Source organism: Euprymna scolopes, chromosome 21 (genome assembly GCF_053919585.1).
Source record: "Euprymna scolopes isolate OS-2025 chromosome 21, ASM5391958v1, whole genome shotgun sequence".
NCBI classification, from domain to species: Eukaryota; Metazoa; Mollusca; class Cephalopoda; order Sepiida; family Sepiolidae; genus Euprymna; species Euprymna scolopes.
In genome coordinates this window covers 55,517,835-55,538,509 of record NC_136502.1, presented here as the reverse complement: position 1 = coordinate 55,538,509, position 20,675 = coordinate 55,517,835, and the positions used below count along the sequence as shown (strand labels likewise).

General features: G+C 31.5%; 1 protein-coding gene across 15 annotated transcripts in view; it reads right to left on the bottom strand.

Annotated features, from left to right (window-relative positions):
- Nucleotides 1-20,675, bottom strand: part of LOC145242380 (striatin-3-like) — a 416,873-nt gene that overhangs the window by 18,080 nt on the left and 378,118 nt on the right. For 8 of the 15 annotated variants that reach the window (XM_080105396.1, XM_080105385.1, XM_080105392.1 and 5 more), the window contains 5 exons: nucleotides 16,554-16,678; nucleotides 13,574-13,632; nucleotides 12,123-12,239; nucleotides 7,273-7,442; nucleotides 6,169-6,336 (listed from right to left, as the gene is read on the bottom strand). In XM_080105396.1, coding sequence (XP_079961522.1) covers nucleotides 6,169-6,336; nucleotides 7,273-7,442; nucleotides 12,123-12,239; nucleotides 13,574-13,632; nucleotides 16,554-16,678 — 639 coding nt within the window. Of the gene's footprint in view, nucleotides 1-6,168; nucleotides 6,337-7,272; nucleotides 7,443-12,122; nucleotides 12,240-13,573; nucleotides 13,633-16,553; nucleotides 16,712-20,675 lie in introns of all 15 variants that reach the window. The other 7 variants (XM_080105383.1, XM_080105390.1, XM_080105387.1 and 4 more) reach the window with 1 other exon arrangement.

Below are 20,675 nucleotides of genomic sequence, written 5' to 3'. Positions count from 1 at the left end.
TGTGGCTATTTTTTTTTTTTTATGCTTGCACGGGTACTTGTTGCTATTTTGATTGTGGAAACAAATACACAGAAAGCATAAAGCTTAACTGGCTTGCAGCCAAAGTTAAGTGCATAATTTCATTCCCTATGGCATGATGTTTGATTTTGTCAAATTTATGCACCTGTGTGAACTCATTCACTTAACTTTTTAACCGTTTAATTTGAATGATTCTCACTTCCTCTTAGCATCGCGGTAAGATATCACGTTTTCTTTCACTTTCTTTTCCATCTTCGCCTCAAGTCTTTGGGTTCGAGCCTACCTGCCTACTAACATCTTTTTTCACGTTCTTTTCCTCCTATACTTTTTTTCCTACACACACGCCTACAAACACCCAAGCAACACCAAACATTCCCACTAGTCTATTATATAAAGGAAAGTTGTGTGTGTGTGTGTTTGCAGGTCTACTAAAAACTTTATCAGTTGCATCCGACCGGGTCGAAACCGTTACCATATGAAAGAGCATTCCCTTGGATGCATAATATGTGAAAATTCGAAAAAAAAAGATTAATTCTGTGATGGTTAACTGGACCACTTTTTTATGGTCAGTTATTCATAGTTTTGTGTTTGGCTTGAGATTGTTGATGTGGTTTTGCGTGATGTTTAGATTTGGGTGTGAGCTGTTATACTGGGTTTTATCTTTGTGTGTTTGTGTAGTTTTCATTTAGCAATTTTTTTTTTGTTTTTTTTGTTTAATCTTAATGGTCTTGATTTCAGAAGGATTTGGATATTTTTGTAGTAGTTTTTCTACCCAAGAGCCTTGTAATGGTGTGAATTGTTGTTCTTGAGTATCTCTTGTTGTGTAGGTAGGATTTGGGGGTGAAGATTGCTTAGATTGTTATGCAAATGTCTGTAGTTCTTTTATGAAGGTTACGAGTTTGTTTGGATTCATATTTACTAGTTTTCTCATTTTTGACATTCAGAATTGGAAGTAGTTTGCAATGGTTGTTACTCGTGAGTAAGAGCAGGATGGATGGCTATTCTGAACAATTTTGGGGGTTTCTGGGAAGACGTTCTGAGTGTATGGAATTTTTGTTATCTCCTTTTCTTTCTTCCATTCTCTAGCGTCTTGAGTCAACTGAATGTTCTCCTTGGCAGTTTATGCCTTTCAGCCATTGATAAGTGGATTCCTGGTGAATCCATCCATTCCACAATTTTTACATAATTTTCTCCTGATACCCCAGTTCTTGTGGTACCTGAACTTCTATGCTCCCCACCCACTTCAAAGCCCCATGATGAGAATGTGCCTAGGCGGAAAGCCATACATCAGAGATGCATAGCCAATATACTCATGCTGATGATTGACAGTTTAAATTTCTGTCTTTGGGTTTTCATTCCCAGGATAATTATTCACCCGGAGACAGAAAGTGGCTTGCATCCTTTTTTAGCAAGATGTGCCCTACAACCATCGTCCTAATTAAGATTATGTAGATCTGAAAAAGGGCTGACATGACCAGCCAATTGATTGGATCATACCTCTCCAACCACTTGTAAAGTAAGGGCCAGGATTTTGTTCTAGTTGCCACCCACAGCCAGCAAGTGACCCCATTGAAGAACTTTTACTCTTTGCAGAGTGGGGGGGGGGCACACAGCATATTCTGATTGCCCCACTCACAGGGCCACTTGATGTAAGGAGCTAAAAAATATTACTTCGCCAAAGATAAGTGTTAGATGGAATAGATTATGACCCAGAAAACAGCAATTCATCCCTCTTTGTCAGAAACATCACTCCTGGAATGTGAGGACTAAAGGACAAAATAAGGGAAACGTGAGAATTATGAGGCTACGGACGATAAAACACTCTGGATAATTACGGATTTCAAGGGGGTTTTGCTAAAATCGTCATATTTTAAAAACTAAAGCATCTTAAGTCCTCAAAATACCACCGTTTTGTTCGAAATATAATATACTTTCAAATAAATTAATAACTAATAATGTACATTATATACTTTAAGAGTTTTAAGCAAATAAAGTGCTAAAAATGTTAGCATCATAAAACAGCATTTTCGGTAAGATTTTGTAGTGACCACCACCCCTGATTTTAAAACAGTCGTACCACGTTTCTCTTCAGAATTTTGTCATGAAATTTGGAAATTAACTAGAAGAGATATTATTTTTAATAGATTCAGTTGTCCGAAATTCTTTTGACAGCTCATTTTTTTGTTGTGTTAAAAAAAAGACTTCAGCATGACGAGTTTGGAAAATTTTGAAAAAAATTTCTTCAGACACTCACTGTTAAATAAATCAATCTTTTTGTTACATTTATCCGTCAAAAATAAAAATGTAACTGGCTTTATTTTGTGGTACCGAGCAATTTAATAAAAATGTGATACCGAGCAATTTAATAAAAATGTGGTACCGAGCAATTTAAAATCATGATAGCTGGAAAAAATCGTTCTATTTTTAAAAAGTATCTAAAAACGATCTGTAGAAGCAGCAGCAGCTACTATCACTGATATTAATTACTTTACTGTAAACCAACTTTTTTTGTTTTGTTTTTTTATTCCAGAACGAATTAAAAATTTTAAAAAATGAAAATAAAAAAAATGTTCTTACATATTTAGTTGGAGCTCATATTATTAGAACATAATTAGCTTAACTAGAGCTATTCAGTTATCATAATATATAATTTTAAAGCAATCTGGCATTATTTTTGGTCAATTTTTAAAAATAAAGTTGAAAAACAAATATGTAACGTGTGCACTTTTATACATTACATTAGTTTTTAACGGTGAATTAAACAGTGTTTTGTTTTTAAAACACAAAAACGAAAATGTGAAATATGATTTTTTTGCTTCACGTGTGCAAGCAGCCCCCCCCCCCCCCGATAATCGAATGGACACTAATCTACCCAATTATTAAAAAAAAAAAAATACAAAATCAATATTTAAATATTTGTAGGAGGTTCTCAGTTTCTAGTTAAGTTCCTATTTACTTGCCTCCCAATGAGGACAGTTAGACACAAGGTCAGTTTTTAATGCGAGGAAAATCCAGCTTCCCAAAAAGGGTCAATCTGGATAGAAACAAACATAAAAATTGTCTCAGTCATGAAGGATTTCTCCTCCACTGACAGAGGACAGAAAAGGCGAAGTGTAGCATCAGAATACCACACTGTGATCTTGGCCTGAAGTCCAGGGAGAGAAATAAAAAAAAAAAAACGTCTTAAACTGGAAAGTTTAACAAAATAATGTATCACTCGGACAAAAAATGTAATTGAAAATAAAAACCAAATTTATCAAAAATTTGTGAACGATGTTTTTTGATATTTAAATAAGTGGGCAAAAATACTTAATAAGTTTTCCAAACGTCACGATTTCTGTTAGTAACGTCACTTGTTTTAAATGAAATTTATTTTTGTCTATTTGTTGTAATTCTTGTTAAGTTTTACACCCCTTAAGGATTACGACAAACAAACAAAAATAAATTTCATATTTAAAAGTAATTTGATGTCCAAAATCTAAGGCATAACATTTTCAAAGGTCAATAATTATGACCCACTAACTGTAAATATGGAGGTCAAACGCCTTAAAAAAAAGTAAAAAAGAAAAAACTCCCTTAATCCTACCTCTAACCCTAGGTACGAGTGGCAAGCCTCCTCCTCTTAAAACCTTTAGCCCTAACAATAACGCTAAGTCTAAGTGGCAAGCTCCTCACCAAACAAAGTTCCTTGGTAAGCTACATATAAGTATTTTAAAAAAAAATCCTCCCTTAAAGAAAAGTGCACCATTTATCACTCATAAAAAATAAATTGGTCAATTGTCCTAAAATGTTAGAATGGTCTCGAAATGGTGAATTATTTTACATTAAATTTATGTGAAATTAACCCCCACTCTAAATTCTAAAATTATTTTTGTTTTGTTTCTATCAAGTCTTCAGGGTGTTCACACATAATTTTCCTTAGCTCTATCATTAACACAAAGTCAGAGTGACAACTTCCCCACCCTCTCATAAGTGCACAAAGACCCTCTTAAAACCACACATAATCGTCTTTAGGAAAAAAAAAAAAAAAAAAAAAAAAAGGGAGCACAGGATTTATCAAAAAAAAAAAAAATGGTTAACTGCTGTGAAACGCTAGAATGGCTCAAAATGGGGAATCATTTTACATTAAATTCTAAAATAATACTTGTTTATCTTTCATTAAAGTATTTTAAGGTATTCACATGTAATTGCCTACAAAGGTAAAATCGCATATTTTGGAGAAGTGGTCAGATGGGGTGGGGGGTTAGCGGAGGGTATTAATCTACAATAATACCAAAGAAATATTGCAATATATTCATTTTTAAACAGTCCTAGATTTCGATTTCAGTTATGGCAATATAATATAATGCATTACAATTCAGCTTTGAGTTCTTTAACGTTTCTTTTAATGGATAATGGCATTTTTAAGGAATTGCAGCATATTTATGTGAATTTACTGCAGATTATTTGGAAACCATTCATTTCTGGAGATTTTCAGTGAGATATTCTAATTCCTAGCACAAAAATACACTTATATGGCAAATTTCATGTCTTAATCTGGTGTTTTAACAAAGAGATAACATTTTTACTGAAAAAGTAGTGTAAAAAAAATGTGACAAAACGCATATGGTCTTAAAGAGGGAAAAATATCCAAATGTGTGAGGCACAAAAATAGTCATAAATTCCTTAATTTAAAAAATGTTAAAATATTCTTTCTTAGCTCATTAAGCTCTTTCTATAGATACCAATATTGAAATATTTTAAGCTATTTCCATTTTTTCATTCTGTATTTGTAAACCTTAGATCCACTTTCTACTCTCCTTAAACATGGGGTCGAGTTAGTAAGAAACCTTGAGACTCAAACCAGAAATAAATGTCCAATCATATTTTCTCCATTCTTCTCCCTTGTGTCTTCATAATTTTACATCTTCAATTTTTAACTGAAACACTAATGCCTTCCTCTAACTGATCCGTTTTGAAAATAGTATATTTTTATTTATTTTGTTATGCACTGCATTTTCAAAAAATTAAAAACATTCTAATCAATCCGTTTCGAAAATATATTTTTATTTTTAATTATTTTGTTATGCACTACATTTTCAAAAAATAAATACGTCTAATCAATCTGTTTTGAAAATATAGTTTTTATTTGTTTTGTTATGTGTGGCATTTTCAAAAAATAAAAAACATAATTACAAGAATTTAACTTTTCACAACTGAAAAAGGACACGTTTCTCTAATTGATCTGATTTGAAAAAATATATTTCTAACTGTGAATTTTTAATGTGTATTTTAGGATAGTGATCAGTAATAGGTAACAATTGTTATTTATATAAACATTATTTACTACATATGCAGTCAATCATGGTTGTGTGAATAAAAATTTATGCTAAATATGTGCGTGCACAGAAACCACTAGTTTCTATGCAAGAAATTGTTATTTTATTCCTTTACTATTACTATCCCCCAAATGAAATTTTATTTTTGTTAGGTGAAATTTCATTTAAAAATTTACAGGTCAGGGTAGAGATCAGTTTTGTATATAAATTTCATGTAAAATGAGTCCCCATTTCTGGGCCATTCTAGTGTTTTACCACAAACCCTAAGCCAGACTACTGTTTTTTTACCACAAACCCTAAGTCAGACTAGTGTTTTTTTACCACAAACCCTAAGTCAGACTACTGCTAGTTAGGGTTAGATAGGAATCTTGTGGAGAATAATCTATTGGAATGTCTTACAAAAAATAATTTGAAAAGAAAAAAATAATTGTAAATTTGATCAAAGATGATCGTATCTATATAATTTTGTCATCACAAATATATTGGGATATCGAGTACAAAACTGGGAGGTGGGGGTATCCTTGTGGATTAAATAAAGGGTCAGTTCGAAAGTTCTTGAGTTTAATAAGATGTATTTGAAGAAGTGCATTGGTCGAAATGTAAAAATAACAACCAATATGGGAATGGTAGTACAAGTAACACGATATGTAATGATTTTCTGAAAATTCTAGTCTATTCATAAAAGTGAATTTCGCTATCTTAGCATGTTCATGCAAAAATTGCAATTGATGTGTACACGTTAAAAAATTTCCAAAAATTCCTTTCAAAATACAATTTTTAAAGCACATAAATGTATAAGGGTGCGGAGGAGACTAAAAAAATTATGATTTACCTGCGTCCATGTTAAATACAGAGAGAAGCGAATCTTTGCTTCCAGGGCTCCACAACCTGACGGAGCCGTCTGCAGAACATGATAGTAGCTGTGACTTTGAATTGTGGATAGATAAACCCCACACAGCATCTGTATGGCCAACTAAAGTCTCTTGAAGAACAGTGGAATCTGAAGAGAGAAAGAAAAAAGAGAAACACTTGGAAATATTTAAAAAAATAATGGCAAAAAAATTTATTGATTTTAGATATGTATATAGGATATATATACATTTTTTTTTCTCAGTAGGTTGAGATCGCATGACAAATAGGAGATGGGAGATAGCAGACAAAACCGAAAAAAAAAAAAAAGAAATTCTTAAAAAAATAAAAAGAAACATAAAAAGCAATGCTCTTTGTCCAGAACTTCCCTATATTAAAAAACAAAATCATAAAATCTATATATGTATCTATGACAAAACGAAAATATCACATTCCAAAAATTATGTAAATTGATCAAGTAATCTTATTTTTAAAAAAGAAAAGCAAATTTTATGAACATCCAAGGAATAACGGTCTCGCCTGCCATTTTGAAAAATCTCAAAAATCAAGGACGGTAATTTATACTGACTAAAGTTATGTTGTAATGTCTATGAATTCTAATTAATCCCTTAAAAATGATTTTCGTTAGAAAAATAAAACTACTTAATTAATATACATGATTTTCGGAATATGATATCGTTGTTTCGTCATGGATACGTATATCATACAGATTTTTCTTTCTTTTTTTTTTTTTAATATGGGGAGAGGGGGATTCTGGACAAGAACTCAAGTGATTACAACTATTTGAATAAGTTCGAATTGTCTCCCTTCCTGCGATCAACTTCCACTACTTGAATAAGTATGGCATAAGTTGTATCTCCTGCTTGAAACAATCACTACTTGAATAAGTATGAGCTCTCTCTGCCATCACAACTAGTTAAATAAATACAAAGCATGAGTTGCCACCCCTACTCCTGCCACTACTTACATAAAAAGATTTTCCTGAGATCACAGAATTGTCTTCTCTGCGATCACTCCTCTCACATGACAAACGTATTTAGGGATGATATCAAGCTGGGGTACTTACCAAAAGAATCGTAAGGATCATTACTGGAGATGGGTATCTTCCAACATCGGATGGTAGAGTCAACACCTCCACTGTAGCATTGTTCTCCTGTGGGATTCACTGCTAGACATAAAACTGGCCCTTCATGGCCTCGGAACGTGTACACAGGTTCCACGTCCACAGAAGCTGTTCTGTAAAAGAAACCAAAGATTGCGTAAGTGAAAATATGCAAATAGTACAACTCAACTAGTCTTACATATTATAGATGGAAAAGCTAAATTGTTGAGTCTTCTTTCTGTTAATTTTAATTAGTCACCGCTTATGAAAACAGAAAAACACTAGAGGATATGGAATCAGGAGATGGACAAATTATAAGTTGAATGATGAATGACATTATGAGAGGATTGAAAATAATGAATAGAATGTACAAATTGTGATCATTTCTGAGTTTAGTTTATGACAAGTGTTTGCAGAGTTGGAAGAAGATGTCGGGATTTCTATTTTTGGTCTTGCTAAAAAATATAGATTGCTTATAAGGTCAAACTTTTACAATTTAAATTGATTTTATTCAAACAGTTTCATCAACACAATGAATGGTCCAGAAAGAAATATAAAAATTGGAATACAAAACATGTCGAGTTTGTGGAAATGTATGTACTATACAAGAAAAGTTGAGTCTGGGTCTCTCTTTAATCTCTCTTCTAGCCCAAGTTATGGCTAGAGATAAGGATAGAAAATAGAATGTCTGTTTACATGGACATTTCAACCGGAACAGTTTGAAACATGGGAAAAGGTTTTGGTGGAAGTGTGGGTAAGTGTTTTAACCAAACTCTGCAAATAAAAACATGCAAGTGCAAAATAGATCATGATTATGTAGCTGCTACATGTTTACTAACATTGGATTTGAAGATGACCATGTTGTATCTAGCATAAACGTGTTGCCACATTGGCTCTTGTTAAATCACCAAAGTTAAACAATGTTGAGCTGGGCCAGTACCAGATGAGTGACTATTTAGTAATACCATCAGATGCTCTATGTGGGAGGATGATGAAATCTCCTTGCTATATATATATATATATATATATATATATATATATATATATATAAATGTGCGAGTGTGTGTAAAAAAAATTTTTTTTTTTTAAAGTTGTCCAGAATTAACCCTATATTAAAAACAACAAAAAATCTGTATAATATATGTACCTTTGGCGGAATGAAAATGACATATTCCAAAAACCTTGTAAATTGATCAAGTAGTTTTATTTTTAACTAAGAAAATCTAATTTTATGAGCAAGCAAGAATGAGGCCGTTTTGCGTTACAATCTTGAAGAAACAAAAGCAGATGACTACACAATAATTTGAATTTGTTAAATCTATCTCTTAATGCCTATGATTTCTCATTAATCACTTAAAATCATTTAAAAATTATTTTCTTTATAAAAATAAAACTACTTGGTCAATTTATGTGATTTTGGGAATTTGATCTTTTTGTTTTGCCATTAGTATGTACATCAAAATTTTTCTGTATCTTTTGAGTTTTAATATGGGGGAAATTGTGGACAAACACCAAAAAATATTTCATATAGATCAGATTGAATCGATTCTTATAGGAATGAAATTCCAGATCAAAAGAATTCATTTTTTATATTTTCTCAGTTTTTCGAAATGTAATGACTTAAAGTTCTTCTCAGTTAGCCACTTTTTATGTTTTTTTTTTAAATTTCTACTGAATGAACAATTTTCCATGTACAAACAAACTTTTTTTTAATAATTAAGTGATGCACCTCTTGTTTAAGATTGCATAGATTGGATCAACAAATGTTTCACCCTTCCATATTTTATTGCCATCAAAATTGGTGAAATCACTCATTTTTCAATCAAATCGATTAATTGCCTGCTCTAATTGTAGACGCACCGCGGTGTGCTGAGAGGAAGCTTCACATGCCTCTCTGCAGTAACTTAGTTCACATTATATATATTGTGCTTTACATTGCACTGTAGAGAACATACTGTTGATTTAATAAAATTATCTTTATATAATGGCTTGAATTAAAGTGTACAATGCAAAAATCAAGTATCATGGTTCAATTGTGCTCTAAACAAAGACATTCATTTCAAATGCGCCTCTGTCATACCAAAGAACCTACTGCTTTTCTTCATTGTCTTACATATGTTTCACAACACATAACAAACAAACATTAAATATATATCTATAATACAAAGCTGAACGTCTGTGTGTGTGTGTGTGTGTGTGTGTGTGTGTGTGTGTGTGTGTGTGTGTGTGTCTGGTCACGAATAGGCTCCTATATAGTTGACTATTATAAAAAACTGATAACATATAATGATAGAAGATGTATCGAGACACAGGAATGAGTATGTTTGATTCGGCATAATGATGATTCATTAAAATTGTGGGGTCTGCGTACGCGTCTGGTCCACAAAATATGGAAATAAAAAATTTAAAAATTAAAAACACTGTTTACAAGTATTTTTGATATAGATGTACATAAGAATACTTTGATAAGTATGTTTTAGCTTAAATAGGGATGGTATAATAAAATTGTGGGGTCTGCGTTCGCGCCTGGCCTCCATAGAATGGAAATAGGCACAAACTTTAATAAAGACTTTTCATATTTATCTGCGTATGTATACTTTGATAATTATGTTTCAGTTTGAAGAAATATGGTATAATAAAATTATGGGGTGTTCGTTCACGCCTGACCTCCATAGAATGGAAATATGTCACAAAGTTTAACAAGGTTTTTTAATATAGATCCACAGAATATTGTGATAAGTGTTTCAGTGTGAACAGGTATGGTATAATAAATTATGGGGTTTATCTATTTTATTTTTACTTTTAACATATTTTGGTTTTGATAGCCCCAAATTCGAAGCTATCTCTTTACAACCCTTCCTTTTCATAACCTATCATACTTTAATAAATCAGAGTCCATCTTCTGTAGGCTGTTTTTGAACCCAGTCAACGACGGGTACTTTTGCTAGTATATATATAAAATCAATAAACCCAAAAGCTTCTGTAAACTTGAAGTAAGGAAACAATGAGTCTGCTTGTCAACAGTATAATTCCGGGTTCTTCTTATGGGAACATTGTTTCCTATCATCATTTCATCTGGACTTAACTTCTCCATATTGTTTAATCTGGTTTTGATATTCATATTAAAAACCCTTTTTCTATTTATTTATATATATATATATATATACAAGGCAAAATGGATGCAAGTGTTTGTGTATGTCCGCCAAAGGCTTTTTTTGCATCAGGGTTGTTGCGTCGGTTAGATTCTGCAAGAAGTTTTCGCATACTTCCCAGATCATAATATACCGCATTCGCAAACGGACGTCCTTTCTTTCCTTTATTTTGATCAAGTTACACAAAATTCCCACCATGGTGTCGTCTCCGGTGTTTGTTTGGCTTTTCTGTATAAACTGTTTGAAAAAGTGGCAAAGCATTTCTTGGCCTTCGGGCCAGGATTGATGTTTCATTTAAGTTAATTGCTCATTAGTCAATGTAGGGGAAGCCATTCATACTGAGACAGTTACTATTTGTTTTTTTTGAATACTGACACAGTGCCCCCTTTTTGTGAGGAGCTGGTGTTCCCCCACATTAAAAACGACCTTGTGTCTAATTTGCTTTTGTGGGGAAACAAATAAATACCACAACAGAAAATGGGAACCTTACCTGGCCAGATTTAAAAGCAATGTTCATTTCTGCACATGTGTGGCAACTCCTATGATTCTTAAGTTAATTACCAACTCATTGAATTCACTCTTTGGCCTAATGGTTAGCGAGGAAGACTAATTACCCTACATTCTCGAGTTCAATCCCACCACTTTTTCTATCTTTTTTTATTTTTTATTTCGTCCTTGTGCCAATATCCTCCACCCAGGCAAAAGTTAATTACCAACTCATTGAATTCACTATCCTCTTTTTTTTCATGTTCTTTTCCTCCTTCGCGGTATGGGTTCGAGCTGTCCTTCCTACAACCATTTATAAAAATTTTTCTGTCTATATCAATAGCAAAACAAAGGGCAGATAATTCCCTCATGGAAAAGGGAGCATAATTAAATACAAATTAGAGCCTTTCAAAACTTAGTATCACTATAAAAAAACCCAAAAATAGCAGATCTTTTAAAAGTGATAAAATTGTGCATAAAATCTGTACAATGCTTTCTGCTTCAGTGGTAAAATGCCAGACTGCGATTGTGTAGTCATAGGTTCAACCCTTGCCAAAAATTTTAACCATGATGACGACGGCTGATAACTAGAAGACGTGTATCATTGGATAACTTTTATACACGTAAAAATATTAAGATAGATAAATATAAATGACCTTGTCTGTCTGTTAGTCTGAGAAACGGTCCCTACCAAACCCCTATAAGTCAACTTAAAATGCTCTTGTAAGCATGTGCATACATTTGTATACATTAAAGTCGGTTAAATTTTAATGTTTTCTTATAGATCTTATGATAGCTCAAATAGTAACAACTGAGGCTGGAGTGCTAAAATTTTGATTTCGATTCTAGCTGATGGTATTGAAATCAGTTTTTTAACTTTTGAAATCTCAACTATATATTGAGAAAATATAAAAATCAATAGAGAATTGGCTCTATAATAATAATAATAATAATAATAATAATACAAAATCTACATAAATTAAAATATCATATTTAAATGTATTTTATGAATTGGAAACGTTTGGCTGCCTGGTTTTGTTCATAAATCATTAAGTTATCAACATTTGATTGTCATCTTGGATCTTTCTACCGGTAAAGTAAAATTGTCTAAAAGTATTCAATAAAAAAAAAAAAAAAAATTGTTTCATCTGTCTCCTGGGAATTGTTCCAACTTACTTTTTGGCTGGAACCGTCTTCTGTAGATTCCATAATTTTAATGTATGATCCTCCGAAGCTGTTATTAATATAGGTTCTACAGGATGGAATGCTAAGGACCGAACACCATCAAAGTGACTGAAAAAGGAAAAAAGAAAAAACAAATGACAAAATGAAAATAAGTGTCAAAGGTCAAATATTTCTTGAACAAATCAATACACATAAGAGATGACTATAGAGTGTGGCTATAATACTTTCGATTCCACCAATGACTATCTAGCTCACTTTCATTAAAGAGAGAAGGGCATACTCTTTATCTTTTATGTGACCGCACTGAAAATTACTAGATACTTGTACAGTTTAATCAAGACATTAAAAAATTAAAATATTGAAAAAAAAGTTACATTTTACGTATCCGTTTTGAACTGAAGATCTCCGAAAAAAATTTTTTCACTTAATTTGATTGAGTAGTTTTTTTTTGTTTTTTTTTTTATAGCAGAAAAACACGTTTTTATGACAGCATGTTGAAGGTAGCCATCTTTTAACTTTTGTACACGTCACGGGAGGTAACTCAGTTTAAAGCGCCAACACTCCCTTCCCATCTTTAATACTAGCTTTTCTTCCTAAAATCGAACCTTTTGCTTGGTATCATAAAACCACTTGATGAAATTTTTTTTACCTAAATGCGAATTGGGAATAATTTTCGCTTTAAATTATTCCCAACTCGCATTTAGGTAAAAATGCACTTTCGTAAATAATTGAATTCATGCAAAAAACGTATCGCAAAAACAAATAACATCTATATGTAAGTATATATATATACACCACACACACGAGAGATATATTTTATGTGTTATAAGGGCTATAACTACATATCGAACCGGATACGAAACAGTATATAAAAGAGCTACCATTTTAATGTAGGGCTTCTTGTCTTGTTTGCAGTTTTGCATCCTACCAGTCTCGCGTCTTACGCTCTACAAGTGTACTCCAGTTAACCAAGCTTCCCAGGAACGAGCGTTTAGCTCTCACACGCTAAGTTCCTTTTTCTTTACCTTCATTTACATTTATCTAACTTCAAAAGCAAGTAGCCATTTTGTATTTGTATTATTACGAAGTACTAATAAACCTTTTTGTTACGCATCCCACTCGGCGTATTTTGTCATATTATTATATACCGTTGAACCGGATATAACAATATATATATGTATATATATATATATATATATATATTACACACATTAGATGTATTTTCTAAACCTTACATCTGGACATTGCAAGGCTTAAATTTTAATATAGCTGTGCTAAAAATAATTTTTAAGTAGGATTTTAAAAAATTGTTTGATTTCCCTCTTTATTTATGTTTGATAAATAATTAAAAAAAAATAAATTCAATGTGTCAGTCACACATAGGCAAGAAACACAGAGAAGCACAGAATTTTTTTATGATGAGAGAAAGAAAGAGAAATTACCTTCTTAATGTGTATTTGGCATTCCAGGTCTTACGAAAAACCTCTTTAGGCGCTGAAATCTGAAAAGAAAAACATCAGAAATGCTTTATTAATTTCTCTATCAAAATGTAATTGATAAGAAATAACTGAAATAAATAAATAAATATATATATCAGTTTAATCACTTTTGGCAATATTCTAAAGATAAAATATCCTTTAAAATTAAAGTCATCTTTTTTAACAATCTTAACTGAAAATAACTTGCCTTCCTACCACAGTTCCACATCACATTTCATTCTTTCTCTGTGTGCTAAATATTTTTACATTTTTGTCTTTGTGTATTGTATTGACATGAGGCATTTCATGAATACCTTCCAATTTCTGTCTTATGACTCAGCCTGTTCTGCCATAAACAGGTCATCATCTCTTCCACATTTTAGGTGACCTACAATTCAGCTTTCAGCCATCAATATCAGTAGGGGACACACTTTGGAGAATTTCGGACAACTGAATATGGACAATGTGGCAGTACTAGTTGACGTTCTTGTGCAATTTCTGATGAAATTGAAACCAGGATGTTTCTCCACTCAACTCAATGCAGCAAGAATAGTCATTCTGACGTTTTGTCATTGACCATGTTTCATAGAATAAGAATACCGATAGAACGTGTGTATTTGTATGCCGTCTCTTTTATATGTGACAAGGTTCCTGTACCTTCTACAATTGTCGATGGTCACCTGAAAACTCTCCATGTGATGACTACGCACAATCTTATCACGCATGGAATCTATTATGTTAGCAAAATTAGTTTTTCGACACCTGCAAAAATTTTTGTTTCATGGAAGTCCGATTTTGACAAACTTTACAAAATGTTAGCTGTATCTGCCACACCTAGTATCAGCAGATTAAAACACCTTTTGTGATACCAATTGTTTCATGTTGTGTATTTGATAGAGTTTGAGCCAGTTTCAAGCTTAAAGATGTTGCATAGGTACAGGGTGGGCAAGTAGTCACTGAATGATTTTTCATTTTTGACGATACCTTAATGGAATTTTAATATAATATGACAAACATAATGGAGGTTTGTTTGCAAAAGAAAAAAAGAAAGTGAAAAAGAATTTATTAAAAATCACATCTTTTAAATGGTTTCTATTTTCAGCTTCACAAATCCGTACCCTTCCGAAAACAGCAAAATCACTTGATTACAATTCTGACTTTATTTCCGATGTTCTCCTTCAATTTCTGTAGAGTTTCAGTTTCTTTGAAACAACCCCACTGCAAGAAAAAGTTTACGGAACATGAAGGCTACTTGACATTGCCAACATTTTCATTCTTGTTCTTGTTAACCAATGAATTCTGGAAAGCAACTGCTCGGCATAGGAAGGGGTAACGTAGGTTATAATTTAGTTTAATTTACTTTTATGCAGAAAGGTACAAAAGGGAATGAAAACTTTTCATGAAAATTCAGATATCTCTGAGTTTTATGAAATTTTAGTAATAGAGATTAGACATCAATAAACATCTCCAAATTTTAGTTTCTTTGGAGTATTTTAAAGAATTTTTAAAGAGCATAACATAGGCATTACTTCCCCATTTGAAAATTTAGATAAATACGATTAACATTAAATCTTGAATCCTAGCATTTTAATACAGCAACCTAATTCATGGTACAACTAAAAAGTGTAACTGCCAATCTATTGAAAAAAAGTTTCATTTTCAGAGATTTTTTTTTTACGAAATTAAATCCAATATATTTTGAAATATATAGAGTAACTTTTTCTAGTGGATAAGAAAATGTGTTGAAAAAAAAAAAATACATATCAAGGTCATGGCATTCTATACCATGACTTCAACAATACTGAATCCAACTTTACTTTTTTTATAGAAAAAGAAATTTTACTAACACAAAATTTTGTACCTGACTTAATTTTTCCTAATATATTTTTGTTGCAGAAACTGATAAATCTATAATATAAAAGCGAAAATGTGTTTGCATTTTTTTTGTATGTCTGTCAAAGTTTTTTTTTTTTTTTTTCTTTCAGGGGGGGGGGCACTAAATCTTACAACTTTTTATATACTGTCTAGATTATAATATGCCCGATTTATGAACGAGGTCGTCTGAATCTTTTATTATGCTACAAAATTTGTGCTGTGATTTCATTTTCTTTACTACTATGGCGTGCTATTTGACCTAGAAAACCACACGTTCACGTTTGTTTAACCACCTGCTTTTTTAAATGTTTAATTTCACCCTTCCTTGCTTCTCTGCCTGGGTAGTGTCATAGTAAGTTGTCAGGCTATTCGCCTCAAGGCTTTGGGTTCAAGCCTAACTCCCTACCAAATTTTTTTTTTTCCTTTCACACCCAGACAATGCTGGGCACCTCCGCTAGTATTAAATAAAACAAAGAGGTAATTAAGTTAAAGATATGATCCACGTATGCATATAAAAAGTTTAAATGCAAAATGCTATTTGCAACATTACGTTATCACCTGAAAAAAAAAAAGTGTTGCATTTGAACACTTGATTACATTAGAATAATCTTATTTAATTCTACTGTATTGGATCATCAATATCAGTTAATCAATACAAAAAGTCATAAGGGTTATCGAAAAGATGAAAACGAACCAAATCTATTTCAAACTGGTACACCACAATTGACAGACAATGCCTTGTACTGAGATGTGTAGTAGTGTCTAACAGAAATGTGTTTTCTTCTGAAATCAATTTAAACTTGACCATATAAAAAAGGAAAAGAGAAAAAAAGGAAACGGTAGAATAAAAAGATAAGTGAAAAAAAGGAATGGATAAAAAAGAAAAGAAAAAAGGGAAAAAGGAAAAAAGAAAATAAAGAAAAAATTTTAAAAAGAAAAGAGAAAAAGGAATAAAGAAAAAGGCGAAAAGGGAAAAGGAAAAAGAGGAAAAACAAAAAGGAAAAAAGAAAAAATTAAATAAAAAAAGAAAAAAGGAAATAAGAAAAGAAAAAATGGAGGAAGGACTCACATCATAGCTGAGCGGGTCTGCTTCATTGGCGACAGTTAGTCCTGCTAACTCTCCCAGCCCTAGTGCTGCTTCCAGTGCTTCATCATCCGCGCCAGGGACACCGCCAATTGGCCTCTTGGAAGGTGCTAGAAAAGATATGGAGCCACCGTCTTGAATACCTGTCGAACATACAAACAAAACAAAACAAGCACATAAACAAAAACATTCCGCATCATCCGGATGTCGTTGCCTCCGTTCGCCGATTTCATGAAGATGAGGAGAAGGATGATGACATGAAATTTATGAGTTTATGAGGCTTTGCCTTGTTTGTTTGGGCCGATAGGATGTTGTAGTAGGGGTTATTCCCCTTTACTAAACAAATGATATTTGGCAAACATAGATGATACTTCCTTTCTCCCTCTTGTAATGACACATATCTTATTCTGTTCCAGGATACCTTCAGAATTGCTAATACTACACTCTCATTTGCACAAAGACAATTTTCAAGGGGAATACTAACCCATCAAATTTTTTTCCTTGATAATATGTATTTTTAGGTAATTATTTAAAAATAACTTTGTATGTTAGAAAGTTTCAGTAATTTATTTTTACTTAAAATCACATTTTAGTAAAGAGAAATTTAACATTAAATAAGTTATTGCATATTGAAGAGTTTTCACACAACAGTAATAAAAAAAACTTGTTAGGTCTAAACCATCTAATATGGAGTTATGAAATTTTAGATAACATTTAAGAAATTTAAGATAACAAGGAAGATAAGTACGAAATAATCATTTTTACAAAGAGATGTAACCCATCACCGCTGCGTTTTTAATTAAAAAGAATTATAATTAAAAAATTTGATGTTTAATTGATAAGATTTTTTTTAAATTGAATAAAAATTTATTATTTTAAAGAAAGAAGTGAAGGATGTGTCATTTATGTTTGCCGAAGATTCAAACTGAGAGGAAAAGAGAAAGATAAAATTTTTTTAAAAATCGCAAAAATTTCAAAAAACAGTTAAATTAGTGAATTAATGTAAGGTTTAGACAATTATTCATACAGCTTTTTTGGAGTTATCCTGCAAAAAAAATTAAGCTGTTAGTACAAAAGTGAAAATTACTGAAGATGAATGAAATAAAAAAAAATTAAAAGAATGAGTAATTGCTAAAATATATTTTTATAATTATTACAAGTGATTAAAAAAAAAAAAATACAGGAGAAGCTTGCCAAATAAGGAAGCTATTAAAAAATTAGTTTAGCACTAAACTAACCTATTCTCAGAGAGAAGGTAAAGCTTGGGAGGGAGGACTTCCTAGAACTTAACAGAATGATACTTCAGTATGACAGCCACAAAGTTATTGTCGGACTGATTGTCAGGGCAACACCTACTCAAGCTCTGTTTGATTAAATATTGTAAGTCTGTGCTTTCATCCATAAATTATTTTGTATTTGACACTGAACAAGTAATATTTAATTTATTTTATTTTAATATTTCACTCTTTTTATTTCATTCTTAGCTTTCAACTTATGCAAGTCATCTTCAAGATTATGTAGTGCAAGTTTCATTAAAGAGCAGGGATAATTCCTGTTTGTTTCTCTTGCAATCCGTTTGCTGTATTCACGACCGTTTTCGACTTCCATAAGTCGTCGTCAGCCGAATGTTGACAAAAAATAAAAAAATTGTGTTGGTGATTTTAATCATGTTTTCGTTAACGAAAAGATGGTTAAAATCATTTAAAATCATGCTCAATACAAAAGGGAAGTTTTTTTTTTTAATTGAATAAATTAAGTATATTAAACGATTTTAATCCTCTTTTCATTAAACTCACTAACACAATTTTTTTTTTTGTTATCAGTCGCCTGATGACGACTTATGAAAGTCGAAAACATTCACGAATACAGCAAACAAACAGGAATTATCCCTGCTCTTTAATGAAACTTGCACTATGTAATCTTGAAGATGACTCGGATAAGTTTTCTTGTAGCATATTTACACATTTCAAATGTTTTTCTTCACATTGCATGCACTGTACTAAATAGATTTTAAATCAAAATGGTTTTTCATTGATTATAAGAAAAAACATGAAAACATATTTAGCACCAATGATTTGTTATCACGTTACGTTTACTCCTTCACACTCATTATTTCGCTTAAGATTCTGTAAAAGGTCCTCACGGATTTTCATGGTTTTTTTTTTAATGTGATAAATGTGGAATGATAAACAAATATTTGTGAATGGCACGAAATAAACGTGATAATCCGAACTGCACTTTAGTGAGTGCAATGCAAATGTGTGATAAAATTATAAATAAGTGTGACACTACATATCTATATATAAAGTTACGTACGTTTATATATTTGCATGTACAGGATTGAATCATTTAGATACACTGATAATAGTCAAGGATACATCCTTGACAATCAACTCGGCATCTTTTGGCCCTGCTCTGTCAAACTAAGATATATACCTTCAGCAATCCTAGGAGGTTCACTCTCTCTTTTAAAGAAAAGTAGGCTGATTGTCAATTGTCAGAGGTGGCTCAACTAGAGAATACCGACAGGGCTGCCTTGGCTATTTTTAGAGGCCAGAGTGGCCATTGTCCTATGGAAGGGACACTATTCTTTTCTCCTCCCACCCTCCTGCTTTGTGCCACATCATCCATGTGGGAAGTATGTAAATATCATACTGTATTCAATCCTAAACTAATGAAGCGATCATTATGACTTTTAGAACACACTGATATGGATGAGGGCTTGTAATGTAGGCTGTATTTAGTTTGATTTAGTTTCATGTAAAAAGAACAAAGAGGTGATAGAGGTCATTTATTAAAATTCAAATACTTCCAACTTTTGTGATATTTTAACAAAAGGCATTAAGAAAAATTCCTTAAATCTCTCTATCTGTCTGTCTGTATATCTCTATAAAAGGCAAAATGTGTGTTAGTGTGTGCATTTTTTATGTATGTCCGGCAAAAGCTTTTTTTACGGGGCGCACTTGGTGGGGTCACTCATACTTAAAACTTTTTATATACTGTCTAAATTATAATATCTACGAGTTACGAAAGGAGGTTGTGTCTATTTTTAACTTGGCCGACTTTTACACGCTACTTTTGAGATTTTTTTTTTTTTACTTTGTTCTTACTGGGGATGGTGCATCCTACCAGATGCTAGATATTCATCTACTATCTCATACATTCTAACCAAAAGATCTTTTTAAGATTCTGATCGTCGCTTTAAGTGCAATTATCTGTATCTTTCTTGCACTCAATTCACCGGGTATATTTGCCAGGTAGTTTTGGAAATTTTTATTCACAAGTTAGGTCGCTCCTATAATTACTAAAATGATGGAGATCTTGAGATTCCATTTTTTTTTTTTTTGTTTTATTATTCATGTCACACATAAAACCATGTTTAACCCAGCATCTTTGTGGAGACTAACTTTTGTTATGCATGTACGTACACATGGAATGCAAATATGGTAAATATACACTGGTTATGTAGACTATAAATAAAGATGTATATTTGTGGAGCAAAGTTAAGGTTCCCACAGACACAAAATCCTAAATACAATAGTCCCTACTACTTGTCATGTCAAATGAAAAGAAATTCAAAAAATTAAATAAAAAAGGATATGAAAGGATCAAGCAGATTATTTTTTTATATTCATTTGCCAATTACATGTTACTTATTTATTTACATGATATTTATTTGCCATTTACATGTAATTTATTTATTTACTTACATGATATTTATTTATTTACATATTTATTTATTTTTTTACATGATATTTATTTGCTATTTACATGTTATTTATTTATTCACATATTTATTTATATACTAAGATGATATTTATTTGCCATTTACATTTTATTTATTTATTTACATGATATTTATTTTCCATTTACATGATATTTTATTTATTTACATATTTATTTGCCATTTACATGATATTTATTTATTTATTTACATGATATTTATTTATTTATTTACATATTTATTTACATGTCATTTGTTTACATATTTATTTACACATCATTTATTTATTTACAAGATATTTATTTATTTACATGATATTTATTTATTTATTTACATATTATTTATTTATTTACATGATATTTATTTATTTATTTACAAGATAT